At 36.9% G+C, this 20,382-nt stretch overlaps 1 protein-coding gene across 4 annotated transcripts in view; it reads left to right on the top strand.

Annotated features, from left to right (window-relative positions):
- The window catches only part of WDR27 (WD repeat domain 27), a 309,881-nt gene that overhangs the window by 16,983 nt on the left and 272,516 nt on the right, over window positions 1-20,382 (top strand). For all 4 annotated transcript variants that reach the window (XR_463197.3, XM_007484921.3, XM_016429020.2 and 1 more), the window contains exons 8-9: window positions 3,307-3,427; window positions 15,613-15,733. Coding sequence is in view for 3 of the 4 variants with exons in the window: in XM_007484921.3 (XP_007484983.2) it covers window positions 3,307-3,427; window positions 15,613-15,733 (242 nt within the window). In the remaining variant the exon portion in view is untranslated. The remainder of the gene's footprint in view (window positions 1-3,306; window positions 3,428-15,612; window positions 15,734-20,382) is intronic.

The following is a 20,382-nucleotide window of genomic DNA, read 5'->3' as shown; positions in this document are numbered from 1 at the left end:
TAAAAATTTCTCTAGGACTAAAAGCCTGGTGAAGCCATACTGACATGATCTCATTTATAGTTGAAACTTCAATTCAGATAAGGAAAATAAAATTGTATGTTAGGGATTTTGAAACTGAATGTGCTTCCTCAAGGAATTTTTGAATACTTTGCACTATATTTTGTTATTATTTAAAATACCTATCTGAAGTGAATGCAAGTAGGGCATGATAGGGGAGGAGCTGTATCTCTGGAGATCTGGCAAATTGAACTCAGAGTTATCCTGTATCTGATTCAATTTAAGTTTTGAAAGAATATGACATGTTTATTTTCAAAGATGGAATGCTATGGTGACCATTTTAGAAGTTAAAATACTGTTGGATTGAGAGAAATCTACCTTTGTGTTTAAACTCAATAAAAAACCATTTTTGAAGACCTTTAGTTTTAGAAGGAGTCCACTTAATATGTGTTCCTTTGGCAGTGTTCTCCTTCCTCCTCCCCTCAACTGAAGCCTGTGAAAAATTAAGTGACTTGTCTAACATCACTTAGCTGTCAGCAGAGTTTACCAAATCGGTAACCGTGGTCTTCTGAATTTAAGCCTACTGCTCTTTTCAGTACATTTAATGAAAATATGTCATTTAATAAGAACAACAATTACCCCCTCAAAGATCAAACCTTTGTTAATGACATGGAGTGGGAGGAAGAGAATGCTAGCCAAGATTCTGTGCAGGTGGAAAGTGTATGCACCTGGAGACCACTAGAGCATCTAGAGACTCTGATGATGCCATGAATTGAGTTAACATCTTGGCTAACATCTTTCTTTACCTGTAAAAAAATGCTTCTATGCCTATAGCTCTGACCACTAAAGCAGATAAATCATAAGTGTCCAGGAAATAGGCTGAAGACATGAATAATATCATTGTGTGACAGCACTAAATCATAACAGAATTGTAAATGTCTCATCAGTCATAGAAGAGATTCTTATTGTATTTTTGTTACTTATGCATGTCATAGTCAACTTATTGTTGACTAATGCAGGACAATCATTTAAAATAAAAATGCCAAAACCCCCCCCCCCAAACTCAACCCTTCATCCTAAAGACTAGATTAGACAAAATAAGCCATGAAATGGAAGAATCTGAAGAGAAGATGAAGACCCCAAAGCCATTAAAAATCTTTACCTGATACAGACTTCAGAATTATACCTAATAAAGTGTGGTGGCACATACCTGTGATACCTATGGCTAACAGATCTCTTGAACTTGGGAATTCTCAGCTGCATGGGGCCAAACCAATTGGGTGTCTGCACAGTTTGTCATGAAATGTGGTGAGTTCCAGGGCTCCACCACTTATTGGAGAGAAATAAGCTCACTGTCTTAGGGGTGAGACAAGATGTGTTCAATTACATAAAAGCAAGATGTATACAGAGTAAAGTGGAGGTAATCTCAGAGGGAAGGCATTAGCCCTGGGAAATACCAGGAAAGACCTCTAGCAGGGAAGTGGATTTGAGTTGAGTCTTGAAGGAAGCCAGGGAAGTCAGCAGTCAGAGCTGAGTCAGGAGAATATTCCAGGTGTAGGGGACAATCACTGAAAAACATGGCATTGGGACATGTAGTATCCTGTAAAAGGAAGAGCAAGAGGATCAGTATTTCTAGATTATAAAATATGTAGAACAGAGTAAAACCAGGTCATGAAGGGCTTTAAAAGCTAAGTAATGGTTTTTATATTGAATGTTAGAGTTAAGAAGGAACTCTAGAATTTTTTGAGGAAGGGAGTGACATGGAATAGAACTGCTTTGCAGCTACCTGTACGAATTATTTATGTATCACTAGATTTATTAAATGCAACTGAAAGTAGCTTAACAATGGATGGAGCTTATGAAACACTAAGATCTAAGCATATAATTTTTAAAAAATCCTCCAGCTCTATGAAGAAGCCTTGATTAGATGATTGAGTCATGTCTGTTTGCGTGAGGAAATGGAAGGATTTGTGATGGCAATCCAAAGTGAGGTCATTACCAGTAGAAATTACAGAAGAGTTATTTTTATGGAGCTCAGACTTAGCGGCCAATGTAGGGGCGCATTATCCTAGGTCATAGAAATGTAGCACCTAGATTAGGTATATAAACACAATTGTAAATGACCATAGTAATCTAGTATTTGATAAACACAAAGATCCAAGGTTTGAGGGCAAGCACTTTCAATTTGACAAAAATTTCAGGAAAAACTAGAAAACAGTTTGGCAGAAACTAGTTATAGACCAACAACTCATATATGTATGAAGATAAGGTACATGATTTAGACATAAAGAATGATAAGCAACCAGGGGAGCATGGGATATTTTACCTATTAGATCTATGAATGAGGGAAGAATTTATGACCCAAAAGAGATATCATAGGAAGTAAAATTTATAATTCTAGTCACATAAAATTAAAATTGGGAAATTTTTTTACAGTAAATTTCTTTGTTAAAGGCCTCATTTCTCAAATATGTAGGGAAGTGAGCTAAATTCATAAAAAATCAGAGATATTCTTCAACTGAAAAATGGTCAAAAGATACGAAGTTTTCAGAAGAAGAAATCAAAGCTATTAGTAGTCACATGAAAAAATATTCTAAATCATTACTGATTAAAGAAATGCAAATTAAAACAACACTTAATGCCACTCCACACCTATCATATTGGCTAATTATACAGAAAAAGAAAATGGTTAATGATTGAGGGGAAGTGTTTTTACTCACTTGTGGAATAGTCTTCAAAATGTTAAAAAGGAATAATTTCAGTATATCATTGTCTGAAGGCTTTTTTCATCTGATCCTCATTGAAAAAAGTGAAAGTGACAACAATAAGTATATCACAATACCTAAAATAATGATTTCAGGTATTTTCAGAACCTGAGAAATTGGGAGCAGTTGGGTGGCTCAGTGGATTGAGGGCCAGTACTAGAGACAGGATAAGCTAGGTTCAAATATGACCTCAGACACTTCCTAGCTGTGTGACCAAGTTACTTAACCCCATTGCCTAGCCCTTTTACTGCTCTGCTGCCTTGGAACCAATATATAGTATTGATTCTAAGGTGGAAGGTAAGGGTTTTAAAAAGAAAAAAACAAAAAATGAACCTGAGAAATCTTTTAAGATTTTATTATAAAAAATAGAGATTCTTAAATGGAAACAAGAATAGAATAAGCATTAAAAGGAAAATTACTTAAGGAGATGAAGTAGCATCATATCTCATAAAACTACTTGATCTTAAGTTATTTATCATTGTTGTAGAGAAATGTTTTTTTTCCCCTCCAAATATATTTGTTCAACATTTATTTATGTTTTCAGCTTTGGATCTTCAGTTTGATCAAAGAGCATTATTATCGTTGTGTGACCCAGTTTGACCTAAGGAAAAAACAAGAGATTTTCTTCAGCAAAAAGGTCAAATTAGCACAACATACTCAAACAGGTAACATTTCTAGAATATTCATGTGTCATGTCATCATTCATTTTTTAACAAATTTTACAGAACAGAGCAGCAACTAAGTGACTCAGTGGATAGAGAGGTAGGTTTGGAGATGATAGGTCTTGTGTTCAAATTTAACTTCAGACATTTTCTGGCTGTGTTACGTAACCCCAGTTGCTTAGACCTTACCACCCTTCTGCCTTAGAACTGATATTTAGTGTTGATTCTAAGACAGAAGGTAAAGGCTTAAATTAAAAAAATGACCAAACCCTTAATGTGCTAAAAGGTTTTGGTGTGATAGGAAATAAGTAGAAAATATAATTACCGTGCTCAAAATAAATAGGTCAAAAATTCAAAGAAAGGAATAGCAACATGTAAAAACGAAATCTCTGTTCAACACCATTTGTGCCAAAGATCTGCCGCAGTGTTTAGAAGTTGGTAGGTTTAGACTTAGCAGAGAAAAATTAGGAAAACACTCTAGGGCAAGTAACAAATACAAAGTCTTGAGAACTTCTGTTTAATAAGATAGTGTTTTATGAATCTGATATGAGTTTGGCCCTGATAATCCCAAGAGGTATGGATTGGCTATGATGAGGAAATTATGAAGGTCAAGTCTCTGTGTGATAGAGTGTGACAAGGAAATCACTTTAAAAGACTGATATATATTAATTTAAGGTCGCCAAGGAATTCAGCTATGTAATTCCTAAATGAAAACTCAAGTCAGCAGTCAACCTTTTATGGAGTTTAATTACAAACAGGATGAAGAAAGGTATTAGAGATAGAGAGAGAGAGGGAGAGAGAAAGGGGAGAGAAGGGAATAGGGCTTAAATACCCCTTCTGTTTAGGCTGGGCCAAAAGGCTCAAGCCCTTAGATAGCTGGGGCAAAGAAAGGAGATCAGTCCCTATTACTCACGTGACCAAAATGGAGAAACAGTCTCAGGGGCCTCCACCTCCAGCTTCCTTCAGAGCCAATCCTCAAAGCACCACCTCTCAGACCAAAAACCTCTCCAACCCACCACCCCTCAGTCCTCAGACCCCTCTCTCTTTAAGGAAACCATCCAAGTTCCCTCCCCTCAGTTCTCACATCTACCAATCACTGTCCATGTCTTCCCTGTGCCAATGGTGGCTCTAGCTTAACCCAGGACCGCCCAGAGGTCTGTGGCTTTGCACATGTCTGTTGAAGGTCATATTCTTAAATAATTAAATCTTGATCCTTTGCTGCAGCCCTTCCTAAATCCTGTTAGGACTGAGTGGGGTGAAAAGTGTATTTTCCAAGACCTGGTTCTGTCATTCCAAGTATCTCTATTGTATCAATTCTAAAATCAATCATGACTCAAAGAACTTCCTGTTCTATGCTTAAGCATAGGTCAAAGCCCTTTCCATTGTTCAGCAAAAGGTTTCTGTCCTAAAGTAATCTTAAGAAGGGAGGAGGAGGAACCTCCCATGCCAATGGGGTTCACATTCCAATAGAGTTCCCACTATCAATAGGAAATTTTTCAAGTATGAAATTTCCCAATGGTGAAATTTCCAACATTTATAAGTCTAAGAAATTTTAAGGTTTACAAGAGGCATCACAGACTCTTCTAAGTTTATTGCTACTTTATTGCAATTCATATGATTATTCTTTCCTGTTCCAACTGAAATAATTTCTGTTTGAATAAGAAACATTAGCTTTTTTTATTCACAATAAAATTTCTTTCTTGGAAAATCCATCTATTTATATTGATGGGTCCTTTCTACATGAGGGATGGTAAATTCTAATGTGTTTGGTCTCATTATAAAGCTTCCCGAGGTGGAGAGAAGCTTTAAGGTAGGAAGATAGAGGAAGGATAGAAGTTTTGGATACCGCAAGCGGGGTGGCAGAGCCAAATTAGAGATATGAGGCGGCAGGAATGAGTCAGAAATGCAGGCCTTATTAATATCAATGAGCCACAGCAAAACTCCAATCAGTGGACTACTCAGAAGGCTTGTACCTGTCCAAAGATCCAAACTTAATACCACACAGGTCGGAGAGATGATAGAGAAAAGAAAGTGCCTGGCTGAAGGCCAGGTCCCAGGTGAGAGAGATAGAGAAGGAACATAATTAAAGATGGAGCTTGGCCTCAAGCTCCAGCAAGGACAGATATCAGTAGGAGCTGAGATCCAAGAGGAAGAGAGAGAAGAGAGAAGGCAGAGCTTGCTGTGGCTGCTTTTAATGTCTTTGATATGCAAATATACACGATACATAGGGATGATTATCATTAGTTAAGGATAAGGTATAGGTGTGGTTTCTCTTAGCCAGGTTTGCACAAAGAAACCTGTTTTCCCCCCTAATCTGGGGGAAGCTGGGGTCAAGGGTCAGAGGCTTTCCTAGCCAAGCGCAAGACTGAGCATGCTCTCTTCTAAGACAATCTGTACATACTAACTGTTTCCCTTGCCCATAGCTAGGGGTGGACTGCTACATCTCCCCTTTTTTGTTTAACATAACAATAAGTAGTGCAATATCAAAATGTAACAACATTACAGCATTAACAAATACAAACACTCTGATGCATAATCATATCCGGATACAGAGATGAAAAACCAAGCCAGATTGTAGAACTTAGATATAACAATCAGGTGTGATCATCAGCATAAACTGATTCAGTGATACATCTTAAAAAACCCAAACTGATCTTTCTATCTGCCTGTCTGCATATCAAAATCAATGTAACAGTCTTAGTAGATGCCAAATTATTAAGAAAATAATTTTCACTTTACTGATCCTGGTTTAATGAGGTAGAATTCTATGGCTCACATGATAGGTGCAATAATCAAACATGCCACCTTTCACAGTCTGGACTATCAGAAGTTGTCAGTCTTTTCAACAGTTAGCAAAATACTATCTCTGGAGATGAAGGATAAGTCCTTACTCTCTCTCGTACTGATACTGCATCTTAGGGATCTATCTGTGCTCACTTCCAGATGCCTGCCACATAGAAAACTGGTTGGTAGCTCGATGCCAGGACATCCAGCGACTGAGAGCATCAGTGCACCATGTCTCTGCATTTCCCAACCTCAAACATCCATTTCATATGGAAAATGCATAATCATGGCTGAGGCTGTCTGGTCCATAATGAAAGATTCATTATGATTCCCCTTATATGCAATCAGATATCACTCTCCAGAATAGTCATCTGAAAATTAACAAATACTGTCATGTTCTCGTAGTCTCAGACTTCCATGTGGCTGAAACAGTAATGTACTTGCACCTTTGTAATTCTGGATCAGAACATCAACAGTACTTTCCTTGTGCTTAAAATTCTGGCAATAATTGTGCAACAGAAAAATCAAAGTTGAATACTTGAAAATGAATCAAAAGTGTTCTCTCAAATGAAAATACTGATATCTATAAGATTCTTCTCCCTTTTCTTTTGTTTGTGTGTTGGGAGAGATCCCTTCAAAGAAAAACATCCTCTCTGAACAATTCTGGAGGACCATGTATATAACATATCAAATGACCTTAGAAAGTGATCCTGGGAACCTGATCCCAAAATTAATACAAAATTCTAGACTCTTGGCTCACTGCTTATGTGTTATCTTTGAAACTGAGCCAATGTGTAATATCAGAACTTACATTCCAAATGATTTCTAATTCCTGATCTAAATAGATCAAAATTTGCCTTGTATATGAACATACTTTTGCACCATTAAAGGCCTTGCAAAAACATTAATACAACAATCACAGTGCAATTTTTAACAAATACCAATATTCCCATACACTTTACATTCTGATTTGCAGCTTAAATAACCATGATAATGATAATGAAGTAATATTTCAAGTTCTGACTGCATATTTCTTATGTCATCCTTATTTAAACCTCTGCTTGTATAAATAAACCCATCAATATGATAGCCAAGCATATAGCATTACCAATATTTGCAAAATTCATTCTACCAAACCAATGTTTGGGTAAATAGAAGCTTAAGTTGTTTTTCACATAGAAACAATTTCTACAGTTTCTTGTACCTATAGAATTTGTCATAGCTTTTTCATTCCTAGTTGTCAATGCATAATATTCAATGTGCTTTTTCTACAAGCTTATCTGTGCCTATTGTGTCATGTTTTCAATACATACTCCAAAAAAGTAAAACTTAAATTATGCTTTGCCCTTGCTCCATGCATTTGTGTAATAATAATTTGTTCCACCTAGGAGAGACAATGACTGCACGTCCACAGAAATTGCCAAACCCAGAGTCCTCAGTGTGCTCCTGAGGTCTTACTTCCATATACCAGCACGTCTTCCAGTATCTGAAAGGGAAGCCAATAGACCCCGAATCCAGTGGCCATCTGAATTCTGGGACTGTTGGGATAGAGCAAGAAACCTTTCCTATCAAGATATTACCCACAAAGACAGGGTATCAGGAGTAATGGTTAACAATGGTATTAACACTTAATTACACCTATGGTAGTCAGCCCGTAATGTCCATCCAGGTATTGTCAGGAACATAAGCTTTGCCTGGATGTCAATGATCTTTTACAATAACTCAGGTTCCTGATTAAAGATTTCATAGTGTCTTTTGCCTGATCTCTCATCCTTTCTTGAGAGTAATATCAGTGTCATCTGTCCATTAAACATGCCTGTGTAGCATTTTCTGCTTAGCACCTCATTTTTTGTTGTCAGAGGTATCAGATCTATGCTATGAATGAAAGTTGTCTATCTCCTACTCTTTGGAGAGTCATACCAAGGTCTATACCCTTGTTGATAGTAGCATTTCTTACAATACAAGTAGTAGTTTTACAATGCATACAATATACATTCCTTTTGACAGTATCATATACAAAGTACAAGGTATACATTAGTAGCTAAACAATTTTAGCTAATTCATCTCAATCCCATAGTGAAGTCTCTGGAGTGTGGGATATATCTGGTGTCTTATACAGACATGAATGTGCCTTAGTCCTTCTGAGTTAACATACTTGATGTTGTTCTGGGTACCACATATCAATGGATGTCAGCATGACAAGTGTCCATCAGTAGCCTAATAGCAAATGTCTCTAATAGTGTAATGTCATTGTTCTGGAGTAATATTAGTCACCAGAGAAGTGTCCTTCCAGCGAGCCTGGATTGAGGCTGGCATGTAGAAAGCTGATGTCAACAGTGTTCGTCTGCTTCTCTTCCTAGTCTGTGTCAGCTAGCATGAAGCATGACGTGGGTGACCAGATGTTTTCATTATCTGTGAACATACAAACAAGACCTAGACCCAACGTTATTATCCCCTTGGGTCTCTTGTAGTCTTAATATCTTGGTGATATCCAACCCAATTCAGGTATATCATACAATGTAATCTTTATCATTACATTCAATACTGATTATTGCATAGCTTTAACTTATATTACCATATCCACCCTTTTTTCTTATGAAAGTGGAACTGTCACAGCTTAACAAAATTGACTTCTAGATAAGTCTGATTCTAATAAAGACATGTTGTTTGCAAATATAATGTACCCTTCAAGACAATAATCATAATTACATTTTGAATAGTAATAACATGTGCTGCAATTGGACAGCATTCATTGTGGTGTCATAACATTCACAATTGTACTCTTTGATATTTGATCAAAATGGGCTAACATGGAACAATTCCAATAAAATGATTGTAAGTTACATATTGTACCAATGCCATTCAAAATTTTCAGTCATGTGATAAAGTTAGGTCTTTTAACAAATACCCATATATTCATAGAACAGAATATCTGTCAGTGACTTAACGATATTCTTCTGCATGTAAATAGTTTTTTATACAAGTACATTTGTGTGTATAGCGTGTTAAACCTGTCTATAAGGCCGTGTTATTGCCTTTGCATGTTCATGTGCTGCCTTTCTGGTGTCCTGTGCCAGACACCTCTGCCATCTGTCCTTCTTCTGGGCAGATTTTCTTGCCATCAGATGCTCTTGGTCATCTTCCATGGACTTCACGTATCTGAGAAAATAGAAAATCTCGACCCCAAATGAAAGCCTCATTGGGTCTTAGAAAGTTAGAAAGTGACAGAACATATATACCTTCAGTTTTTGAACCTTGGGGCTCATGAATTCCTTTGAGCTCTATTTACCATAGCTGGCATTTAAGCCATGAGCTATCCAATTCAGCCCATGCATTGTTGTTAAACGCACTGCTGTCCCAAGCTGTTTGGAATAGATAATCGTGCACAATTATTTACAAAATCTATAATCACTTTGCTCACTTCTTCATTTGAGCTTGAACCCATAAACCAGGAGAGTAAGTATCTCCCATCACTTTTCAGTGATTAACCTTTTATCACAGGAACATGTTGAAATGCATCCTTTATTCCACAATGTGTAGTGGATATCTTTCCCTCTGCTGGAGCAGATAATGCTAGTAGCTGTCTGCTCAAAACAGCAGTTTCACAGCAGTTTCACCTTTGACTTTGCAAAACAGCATGTATAGATGCTGAAACATTTGCTTTTTCAAACCCATAATCACAAAACCATCATACCATAAATCACGTATGATTTGACCCACGTGTGCTGGGATCTTAAGCATTTGTCTGTCTGCACACAATTTTTGCTTTTTGAAAAAATTCATATTGTGCAATTATTAACATTATAGTATTTTCTTATGCTGTAAAAGTATGCACAGTATTATCAAACAGTTGCACAGGAGTTGTTATTTCTGAACTATTGCAATTAACTTCATAACTGAAAAGATCTTGATACTGTGACTAGGATTATTACCTTCATCTGCCAATTCTGTAAACCTTCACTGCAAAATAGATCATATTGTGCAAGTAACCTTTGAATTTGCATTATTATCATAGGTCTTATTTCAATATCATGATCAGCTTCAATTTCTGTAATTTGAGTAAATGGTAGTATTGCCCATTTCAAATCATTAATAAATCATTGTACTGATTGACAAATTACTTGATAACTTTAATAATTAACTACTGGTAAATAGATTGAATCCTTCTAACCATGCTTTCACTCTGCTGAGCATGTGTCTTATTTTTCCATAGTAAAAGCTATTCCAGTTATAAATCATTTGCTTTCTGGATACAGGTACATTAATATGCCTAGTAAAAAGTTTCTGAACTGCATACAGGTTGTTTGAATAATCTCTGCCCAATATTTATCTTGTTGCTCTTATTTCCTGCTTAGGAAATTGTTAATAATTCCTCCATAGTTAAAATTAAAAAGCATTATAAATTCCTTTAAATCATATTCCAATTCATGCTTGCCCCATCTTGGTAATAAATTTTCCTCCTAGCCAATTACCGCATTAGTGATAAAAACTTGCTGGAATGTTGCCTTCCACGTGGCTTCAGGTAAGCCATGTGGCTGAGAGAGAGAAAAAAAAATCCATGCAGCTTTATAGCTAAGAAAAATTCCCTGTGTGCACCTTAACTACATCGTAATTTGTGCCAAAATTTCACAGGAGATAAAACATCTCTAGTCCCGATATTCGATATTCTGTAGCATAACACAAAAGTCAGAGAAAGGTTTTTAATTTTCTTTAACTTTCTCTATCAAGAAATATAATGAGACATTCCTTTACAATTTTGCCTTGCCTAATCCAAATTAGAACAATTTAAATTCCTAAACTTTACTTCACTGTGATTTCATTTCATTGCAACCATCCTGGTAAAGCCAGATTTTTCCTTCAACAAAAGCCTGCCTTCACCTGGCTGGACCTCAAACAAAGGATTTCCTAGGACCCTTTTGATATGCTAAAAGAGTGTAGAGGCTTACTTTAAAAAAAAATCTTCTGCCGTTTGGCTACAGGATCGCAACATATCTTTTCAAACTAGGCTTATTTAAAGTAACTCAGGATTATTACCTTGATTTATTAATTTTGCTGAGACCTGTGGTTTTATTAGAAAAAGTTTTTAGAAATTATCTCTGTTGCCAATTGATTCTGATACTAAAAGTGCCCCGCTTTGTTTGAGTCAAAGCAACCGATTCCTGCTAAGCCTTTCAAATTCATGAGTAGAAGCCTGGCTCTCCGAGCTTTTGTCTTAGGACCGGTAAATTTGACTTTGCATTTTCCTAATGAAATCTTAACTCCTGCTTTTTTTTTTCCTAGCTGCTCCGTTTGAAATTCACTATGCTCAAGCAACTCTGGTCTTTGTGGTCAACTGCCTGTTTTAGATAGAGGAGATTTTCCAAGTTACAGAAATTGTGTCAGTGAGAGGTTGGGGGTGGGGCTACAGCCTTCACGGCTTCAGAATTCCTTTCCTAAATTGGTTGGAATTCTGAGGTCGCCTATGCCTCTTTTGTTTTAACCCCTTGTGAATCAGAAGTTTCAGGTTGAGTAGTCACCTCCGCTAAAGGTAGACTCAGCCAGCAGATACCAATCGCCCCTGGTGAGGGTTTTGCTGGGTCAGATTTTCTCCCTCCTCCTGCACCTCAGACCTCACCTCAGGTTTTTTGTATTTGTTTAAACATCTGGATCTGCGCTTAACCTCCGGAGATCCAGGTGGGAGAGAGGCGGCCACAGCATAGCATTGTACCAGCAGCCCCAGTGGTGGGGGAGGGGAATGGCACTCCCCTGCAGAGATAGTTTGAAAAGGAGAGGAAATCTCTGAGCTTTTAAATCGGTTTCTGCTGGAGCTCTAGCCAGCTCCTGTCTGTCCCTGCTTTCAGCCCACGCTGAAACCTGGGAAGTGCTAGTTTCTACAGCCTGTTTCTGTGTTTCCTGTGTTTGCGGAGTTGCTTTCTCCCCAGAACTAGAAGTTTGGAAAGGTAGAACAGTTCGAATCATACTCCGACCAACCATGTGCTTTCCTGCCTTGGTTTTCCTCATCATGATATTTTTCCAATCTTAGTCTCAGGTAGTTAAGCTTTTGAGACCTCACTTCCTCCCCTGTCAATCAACGACATTAAGAGTCGAACAGGGTTCAGAGGAACCAATCACTCCACCTCGAGCAGAGGAAGACTTACCGTCTCTGGCCAAAAAGACCGGCAAACTCCCTCAGACTCCGTCACCACCAAGCCTTCTTTTTGGGGATGTGTCCTTTCACAGCTGTGTGAAATAAAGGGTTGAAAGCCACGAGGGCACCAGATAAAGCTTCCCGAGGCAGAGAGAAGCTTTAAGGTAGGAAGATAGAGGAAGGATAGAAGTTTTGGATACCGCAAGAGGGGTGGCAGAGCCAAATTAGAGATATGAGGTGACAGGAATGAGTCAGAAATGCAGGCCTTATTAATTATCAATGTGCCACAGCAAAACTCCGATCACTGGACTACTCAGAAGGCTTGTACCTGTCCAAAGATCCAAACTTAATACCACACAGGTTGGAGAGATGATAGAGAAAAGAAAGTGCCTGGCCAAAGGCCAGGTCCCAGGTGAGAGAGATAGAGAAGGAACATAATTAAAGATGGCGCTTGGCCAGAGGCCAGGTGAGCACAAAGAAACCTGTTTTCCCGCCTAATCTGGGGGGAAGCTGGGGTCAAGGGTCAGAGGCTTTCCTAGCCAAGCGCAAGAGTGCTCTCTTCTAAGAGTGCTCTCTTCTAAGACAATCTGTACATACTAACTGTTTCCCTTGCCCATAGCTAGGGGTGGACTGCTACACCTTACAAAATCATTTTATGCTTGTACTTCATAAAGTCAGCTAGATAGACAAATCTTTCGGGTAGGAATTTTTCAAGTAGTAAAACCTCCAACTAGGTTTCTATGAGATAAGAGTGAATTGGCAGTGTAGTAAGAGAAGCTAATAGAATCTTGACTTTAATAAGTCTGACAAATCAACACTTTGAAATGAAGAAGGAATTGACATCCTTAGCTGGAGGACCTTATTGGAGAATTCATTCCTTAATGAACTTTATGTTGTGGGGAGGACAAAGAGAGTGTCACATTCCCCTTGAACTTCACAAGTCAAGTCAAGATCTATTCAGAAATAACTATAATACAGGATAATAAGAAGTAAGGCCCATGTATGACTTGGATGAAGGGCTTTGGAATTTAGAGGAGAGATTTTTATTTTTATTTTTTGGTTAGGGGTCCTAGTAAATTTTTTTCTCAAGACAGATATGGTTTAAAAAATTATCAGACTCCCTTACTTTTAATGGGCACTCATGAAAGACCAGGGAAGGGTTCAGAAGCTGATGTCAAAAGATTTTCTAATGGTACAATCATTACTACTTATTCCTTTGTATTGGTGGGTCTAAGACCTCAAGCAACTTATAGTATAATCCAATGTGCATAATACTTGGCAGGTAGGTTACACAATGGATAGAGCACCAGGCCTGGAGTCAGGAATACTTATCTTCATAAATTCAAATCCTGCTTCAGACATTTACTAGGTGGATGACCCTGGGCAAGTCCCTTAATCCTATTTACCTTGGTTTCCTCATGTGTAAAATGAGCTGGAGAAGAAAATGGCAAAACCATTTTAATATCTTTGCCAAGAAAACCACAAATGGGTTCACAAAGAATCAGACACAACTGAAATGACTGAGCACCATCACACTTTTCCCAGATAAAGACATATGTAAAACACAGACAAATATAAACTTGGATGCAAGGAAAAACACACAAGACCAGGCTTCCTAGAGCAGTACCACTATGCCACCAAGAGATCTCACTTGCCTCTTTTGTTTTCATTCCTTTTAAAACACAAAGTCTACTCAATATAGCTTGATGGATCAGGGGAGGGACACTAGCCTAGCGATCTGAGCTTTTCTTCCCTTTGTATCTGGAAACCTTTGTGTGAGAGAGGCAGATGCCATCCTTAGGACTACAGGGTCTAACCACTTTCCTGTTCCCAAAGAGCAGCTTTTCTGCTTCACTAATTGTCATAATAGTGGTGAGTGAAGAAGATGATTTTGGTTGTGGAAAAGGTGATATTGGTTAAGGTATAAAGGACTGGTGCCAGGACACTCTTTCTAGAAACAGGGAGACTGCTCTATTGTGGGCAGCTGAGACATTATTAGAATATAAACTAAAGCTCTTGCTGTGGAAATAAGTAACAGCAGATGTGTGTTATTTTTAAAGCAATAGCAGGATTTAACAAAGAATGGAATGAAGGATAACAGGTAGTCAACGATGAAATTAAGGCTCATTATTTAGGAGTAGTTTATTATATTTGATTCCCTCTCCAATATATGTAAAAACAATTTTTAACATTAGTTTAAAAAAATTTGAGTTCCAAAATCTTCCCCTCCACTTCCTTCCCTCCCCTCTCCCTGAGATGGTAAGGAATTTGATATAGGTTATACATGTGCAATCATGCAAAACATATTTCCATATTTTAGGAGGAGTTTAAATGATAGTATTCTGCTAAAGGAATTCACGTGCTTCTCAAAATGTCTAATATAAACCAAGTTTATGTGATTGCAAACATGATATTTGGAGAAGAAAAACTTGGTCAAATTGGTTTGCCATAAAGAATGTTAGTGACCAATCTAATCTGCCATTTGATTTTGGTTTCTGATCAAGAGGGAGCCATTTATTTGAGAGAGGCAATATTTTGTTTCACTCTAACCACTTAATGGTTTGACAAGAAAGCCAAATAATTTCATTCTTTTCTTGCTTCAGGGAAGTTGATTTGGGTAAGGAAAATATACAATTCTCCCTTCATCAGGGTAGAAGCCTATAATTGTAGAATTTCAGCGAATCAGAGAATGACAGTTTCTTCTGTTTCTGAAAAAAAAATATTTATTCCATATATGTTCAGTTTTAACACAAATACTTGGATATTAATCCTTAAAAAATAAGTCCTTACCTTCCATCTTAGAATCACAGAAGAGGAGTAAGGGGTAGGCAATTGGACTTGCCCAGGGTCACATAGGAAGTGTCTGAAGCTACAATTGAACCTAAGACCTCCCATCTCCAGGTTTAACTCTGTATCTACTCCTCTTTGGATATCAAATCTTGAAATCACTGCTCTGTTCTCCCTTCAATACCCAAACCAAAACCACAACCAACAAGACAAAACAAAATGAAACAAACTGGCCAACAGAGAAATTGATCTTGGCTTTCTCTGGTCCTAGAATTAGCTAGCCTGAGAGGAGTGTGTAACCTTAGCCTTCTAAGAACTTATAGGATTATTATCTTCTACTTGTCTAAGAGTTATTAGGCCCATGATTTGGAACTCTTTATATTTTGCATTTTAGTACATTAGCCTAACAGTCAAGAAATCAAAATTTAATTTTATGTGATAACTTGAATTTTACTGTTTTTTTATAATTATTTTTGATTCTCTTTTCTAGAAGAGAGTCAACTTTCCTGCACAAATGAGCTGAAAAAAGAAGATAGGGTAGAATCAACATTTCCTATATTGAGAATTGAACACTGTGATCTGCCAGTTAATTTAAAGGAAGAGCATAAATCGTAAGTATGATGTGCTTTGCTAATGACTTGTAAAGGAAGATGTTAAGATCACAGAATATACAACAAAAACACATTTTTAAGTGGGTAATAGAGAAATGTGATTGATTAAACTAAAATTGAAGCATTTTCTCTTTTAAATAACCATATGTAGTTTAAGGAATACATTTAAATTTGTAAATCAGGAATTTTCATAAAAAGAAAAATAAAGTTGTAAATCCCTCTCTGCACTACTATTTTTCCTTTTGTTGGTTTGTGTTTAAATATGAGAAGAGTACTCACTGTGGAAATTTCATATAAGAAGTCTTTTATTTTAGTGTACTTAAACTCCCTCTCCCCCCAAAACACCCTTACTTTCTGCTTTAATATCAGTTCCAAGACAGAAGAGTAGTAAGGGCTAGGCAATTGAGGTTAAGTGACTTGCATAGGGTCACACATCTAGGAAGTATCTGTTAAATTTATATGTGGCTGGACTGAATATATCAAATTGGTGGTCATCAGGAATTTAATTTCTAAATCCCAAAATGAATTACTAAAGTAAAATGCAATTTATGGTACTTTTAAATCTTTCTTCACAGTCTGAGGTCAGATTTGTCCCTGTACTTTTTTTGGGATGAGTCTTGTGATTTCAGATGTTGTAGGGAACACCAAGTAAGGAACCTTTCACTAGTATAGATCAGCAACCGTTCAGCACTTTATAGTCCTAGGGCATAAAGCAGTTAGGTGACTTTTCTAGGTTCACACTGTCAGTATGTGATAAGATAGGTTTTGAACCTAGATCTTTCTTTTTCTTGATGTCAGTCTCTTGATTCTTTGTATTGTATTCCTTCTTAAAGCACTTAATTACACAGATAACTAATGCTGTAAGAAAACCTTTATGTGACTATTGGAATTTTATTAATTTTTGATCATCCAGTGTAAATTTGGAATAAGTATGTATAAATAAAAAGAAATTGGAAGAGCGGTTTAGAAGATGTAAAGATAAGACTGGCATAGGGAAACTTTTGCTTGTTGACATACCACCATCATAGGGTGATCTTGATGTGGAGGTATGGGAAAGTCACCTCCTTTCTTTGCGTCACAGACCATTTCAGTGAAAAATGAGGTGGTAAATGTGCATTTGGACTAAAATGACTTAGAAGATATTTTTCAGGTTTAAGCCCTTCATGTTTTTTTGAGAGAGATATACAATGATGTCAGAGATAGCTTGATGATGTATAAGGAGGACTGGTTGAGAAATCAGGAAACTTCAGTTGCCATTGTAACTCCTTTTGTGGTTATAGGCAAATGCTTTTATCTGGCTGTTATTTTAATAGTTACATTTTTATAGAAAACATTTAAAATATTTAGTAGTATATTTGATACACATTCTATTAATTATCTTTGCCAGAAAGAGCTTATTTATACAACTCCCATGCCTTTATTTCCTATATTCTTTCATATTTTGTTATTTTTCATAAAAATTATGATCATTAGCCTTTTAGCAGGTACCTGAGTCAACAGCATGGTAGGTAGGAGGAATTAACTAGTCTCTCTAAGACTTGCTTGAAAAAAAAAGTAGAACTTTAGTAAGTTATGACAAATATCAAGAAATGAGTTAGATGGTCAAGTTATCAAGAGGTGATATTTTACCTTAAAAGTTTTAACTAAATGTTTAGAATTGAGATGTAAACACCTCCAAGTTGTTTAAAAGGAAAAGATTGACAATCTCAACCATTTTGGAGAGTTGAAAAAAATTGTGAAATTACTTAATCAAGTATGTAATTTATATTTATTCCATAGTCAAGTGACTTTTACTTGTGTTCCAAATGTAGGCTGATCACTCTCCTAGAGGAGAAAGTACTGGAATGTGGAAGATTTCTCTCCAGACTTCAGGTTACTAGGGGTAAACATTCCTAAAGGAAACTGGAGTGAGACTTTAGTGAGGAAAAAAAAACAACCAATCTAAGATAGAAGAAAGGAGACTTGATCCTAGTGAGACTATCACAGAGGGAGCTAGTATTACAAAGAGGAGAAAAATTAGCTGTATAATGAGAGCTTGAAAAAAATACTTGAGGCTATTCTTGAAGATAAGAGAGCTGGGGTTGGGGCAGCTGCCTGGGCTCAGTGTATTGTGAGACAGGCCTAGAGACCAGAGGTCCTAGGTTCAAATCTGGCCTCTATGCAGGTGGAAAATTTGCCACACCTGAGCTACATTCCCATCCTCATTTTACGTACAGAGACTTGGGAGATAAATTTGGCTGAGACCCATACTGCAGGGCTCTTTTTTAAGAGCTTGTGCTTTTGGTAAAGTGATGTAGGTGTGAGTCTCTGGCTTTCTTTGCTCTGCTCACTTGACTGAAAGAATCTTTTTTCTTTTCTATCACTTTTGATTTATTATTAAAAATCCTATATATTTTTATATACTAGCAGTATTTATTCATTTTTAATCCTACACCTCAGACATTTACATTTACCAGCTGTGTGATCCTGGGCAAGGCACTTAACCCCCATTGCCTAGCCCTGACTGCTCTTCTGTCTTGGAACCAATACATAGTATTGATTTTAAGATGGAAGGTAAGAGTTAAAAAAAAGATAAGATTGCTGGATGCTCTCAGGAAAAAGAAGCTACTTGTCCTCCAAAGAAGGACAATAGAGCCATGGAAGCTACTAAATAAAAGGTCATTGAGTAAGAGTAGGAGAAAGAAGAGTAGTAGGAAGTGGTAATTTCTTTTGATCAGGTGAATTAAGGCAGATTTTTTTTTTGTTCTGATAACAACAATAGAGAGATCTGTTATATTCTTGGAACATATATCTAAGGCATAACAGACAACCTTTCCAGGCTTTGTCAAAACAGATGACAACTTCTATGTCTGATTCCTGTGATTTCTGTAGGCACAAATGATACTTCCAAAAGAAACTATAAAAATATTGCCAATGATTATGAAGTATTGGACAAGAAACTGAAGATTATGTCTATTGCAAGAAAGCTAAGTAGAAGAGAAAACACAATTTTAGACATGAACTGGTCCAAGAAAGTGGTGTCTGAGAAAGATATTTGGATGTTTGAATTGTATCTTAAAATAGATGACAGATTACTGGCCACAGATTGAAAAACAAAGACTGATAAAATTATATTTGCTAAGTCTCTTGCAAATCTAATCAAAATAGCCTTAAATTTAAAACAATGGGCTATGGAGAAGATTGATTTTGTATTTCTCTTAAGCTAGAGTAGCTAAAACAAATAAGCAAAGAAAAAACAAAACAAAACATGAATAGCAATTAAGAAACCCCTAGGTTCAAAGGAGACAAAATCCAAGAAAGTCTGGCTTCAAATAACTGTATACAAAATGTCCAGTATATAAGGAACAAAGAGGAATTGGAGGTTCTTAAAGGGGCAGGCAAATTTGATCTCATGAATAGCTCTGAGACTTAGTATAAATAATGGAACCCATGATTAAACAATGACTCTGGATGTGCTTTGCTTCTTGTAAAGAGATATTATCATTTGAAAGGGGTGAGGAAGGTGACACGGTATATTAAAAACCTATAGTTAGGGCAGTTAGGTGACTCAATGCATAGAGTGTCAGGTATGGAGTTGGGAGGTCCTGGGTTCAAATTAGGCCTCAGATACTTTCTACTTGTGTGGCGTTGGGCAAGTCATTTAATCTTAATTACCTAGCTCTTACTGTTCTTCTATTTTGGAACCAATACTTAATTTTGATTTTAAGGCTGATGGTAAGGTTTAAAAAAACAAACAAACTTAAATCTAAAGTAATATGAGGAAATACAGAAATTAGGCAGAGAAATATGATGGGAGGGTATTTGGATGAAGGCTAACAGAGGGAGAAATAGAAGCAATGTTATCCTTGGAACACCATTCTACATGGAGAGAAAGAGGAAACAGATGAGGAATTTGGGAAACAGACCACAACCCCGACATGGAGTCACGAGGACCTTCAGTTTTATAGACATTTACTGAAGCTCTCTCTTCCAAAAGCAGATAAGCTAATAACTTTTTGACTTGCCTGGGTGATAATTTCATCCTTCAGAAGGTAGAGAAAAGAACAAAAGAAAATTCCATTCTGGTTCTGAGTCTCATTAATAAGGAGGAAGTAGTTGCTGGAGTGGAAATGATGGGAACTCTTCATCTTACAATTTGATAGAGAAAGAGAAGTCTGAGTATACCCTGATATATATGCTAGATTTGGGAAAAGAAGATGTCAGAATTCAGAGGAAATACTATAGATATGATCCCATGTACTAATGTGATACATGAGAAATGAATGGGAGTTGCTCAAGAATGAAATGCTGAAGACATGAAGACAAATATTCCAGTGAGGAGGAAAAATAGCATTTGTTTGAAAAGATAGTTTAGGTGCATAAGCATCTCACTACTCAATTTAGATTTAAAAGAGAAATGTGTAGGAGTTGGAAATGGTAGCAGGTAACAGAAGATAAACATGAGCATAGAATGGACCTGTCAAACTACTGCTGGCAATAGTAATAAAACTCAGAATGCTGTAGAACTATAAAGGGAAGATAAAAGCAATGAAGCCAGGCTTTGTTTTTAAAGCTATTTTAGGAGAAAAAGGAGGATCAAATAACAGATATTATAGTTCCACTGGAGCCTGGGGGAATGAGATAGTGATAACTGATATCAGAGAGAAGGC

The sequence above is a fragment of the Monodelphis domestica genome, chromosome 2 (genome assembly GCF_027887165.1).
Source record: "Monodelphis domestica isolate mMonDom1 chromosome 2, mMonDom1.pri, whole genome shotgun sequence".
In the NCBI taxonomy this organism is placed as follows: domain Eukaryota; kingdom Metazoa; phylum Chordata; class Mammalia; order Didelphimorphia; family Didelphidae; genus Monodelphis; species Monodelphis domestica.
The sequence above is the reverse complement of the archived record's forward strand: the minus strand, read 5'-3'. Positions and strand labels throughout refer to the sequence as shown.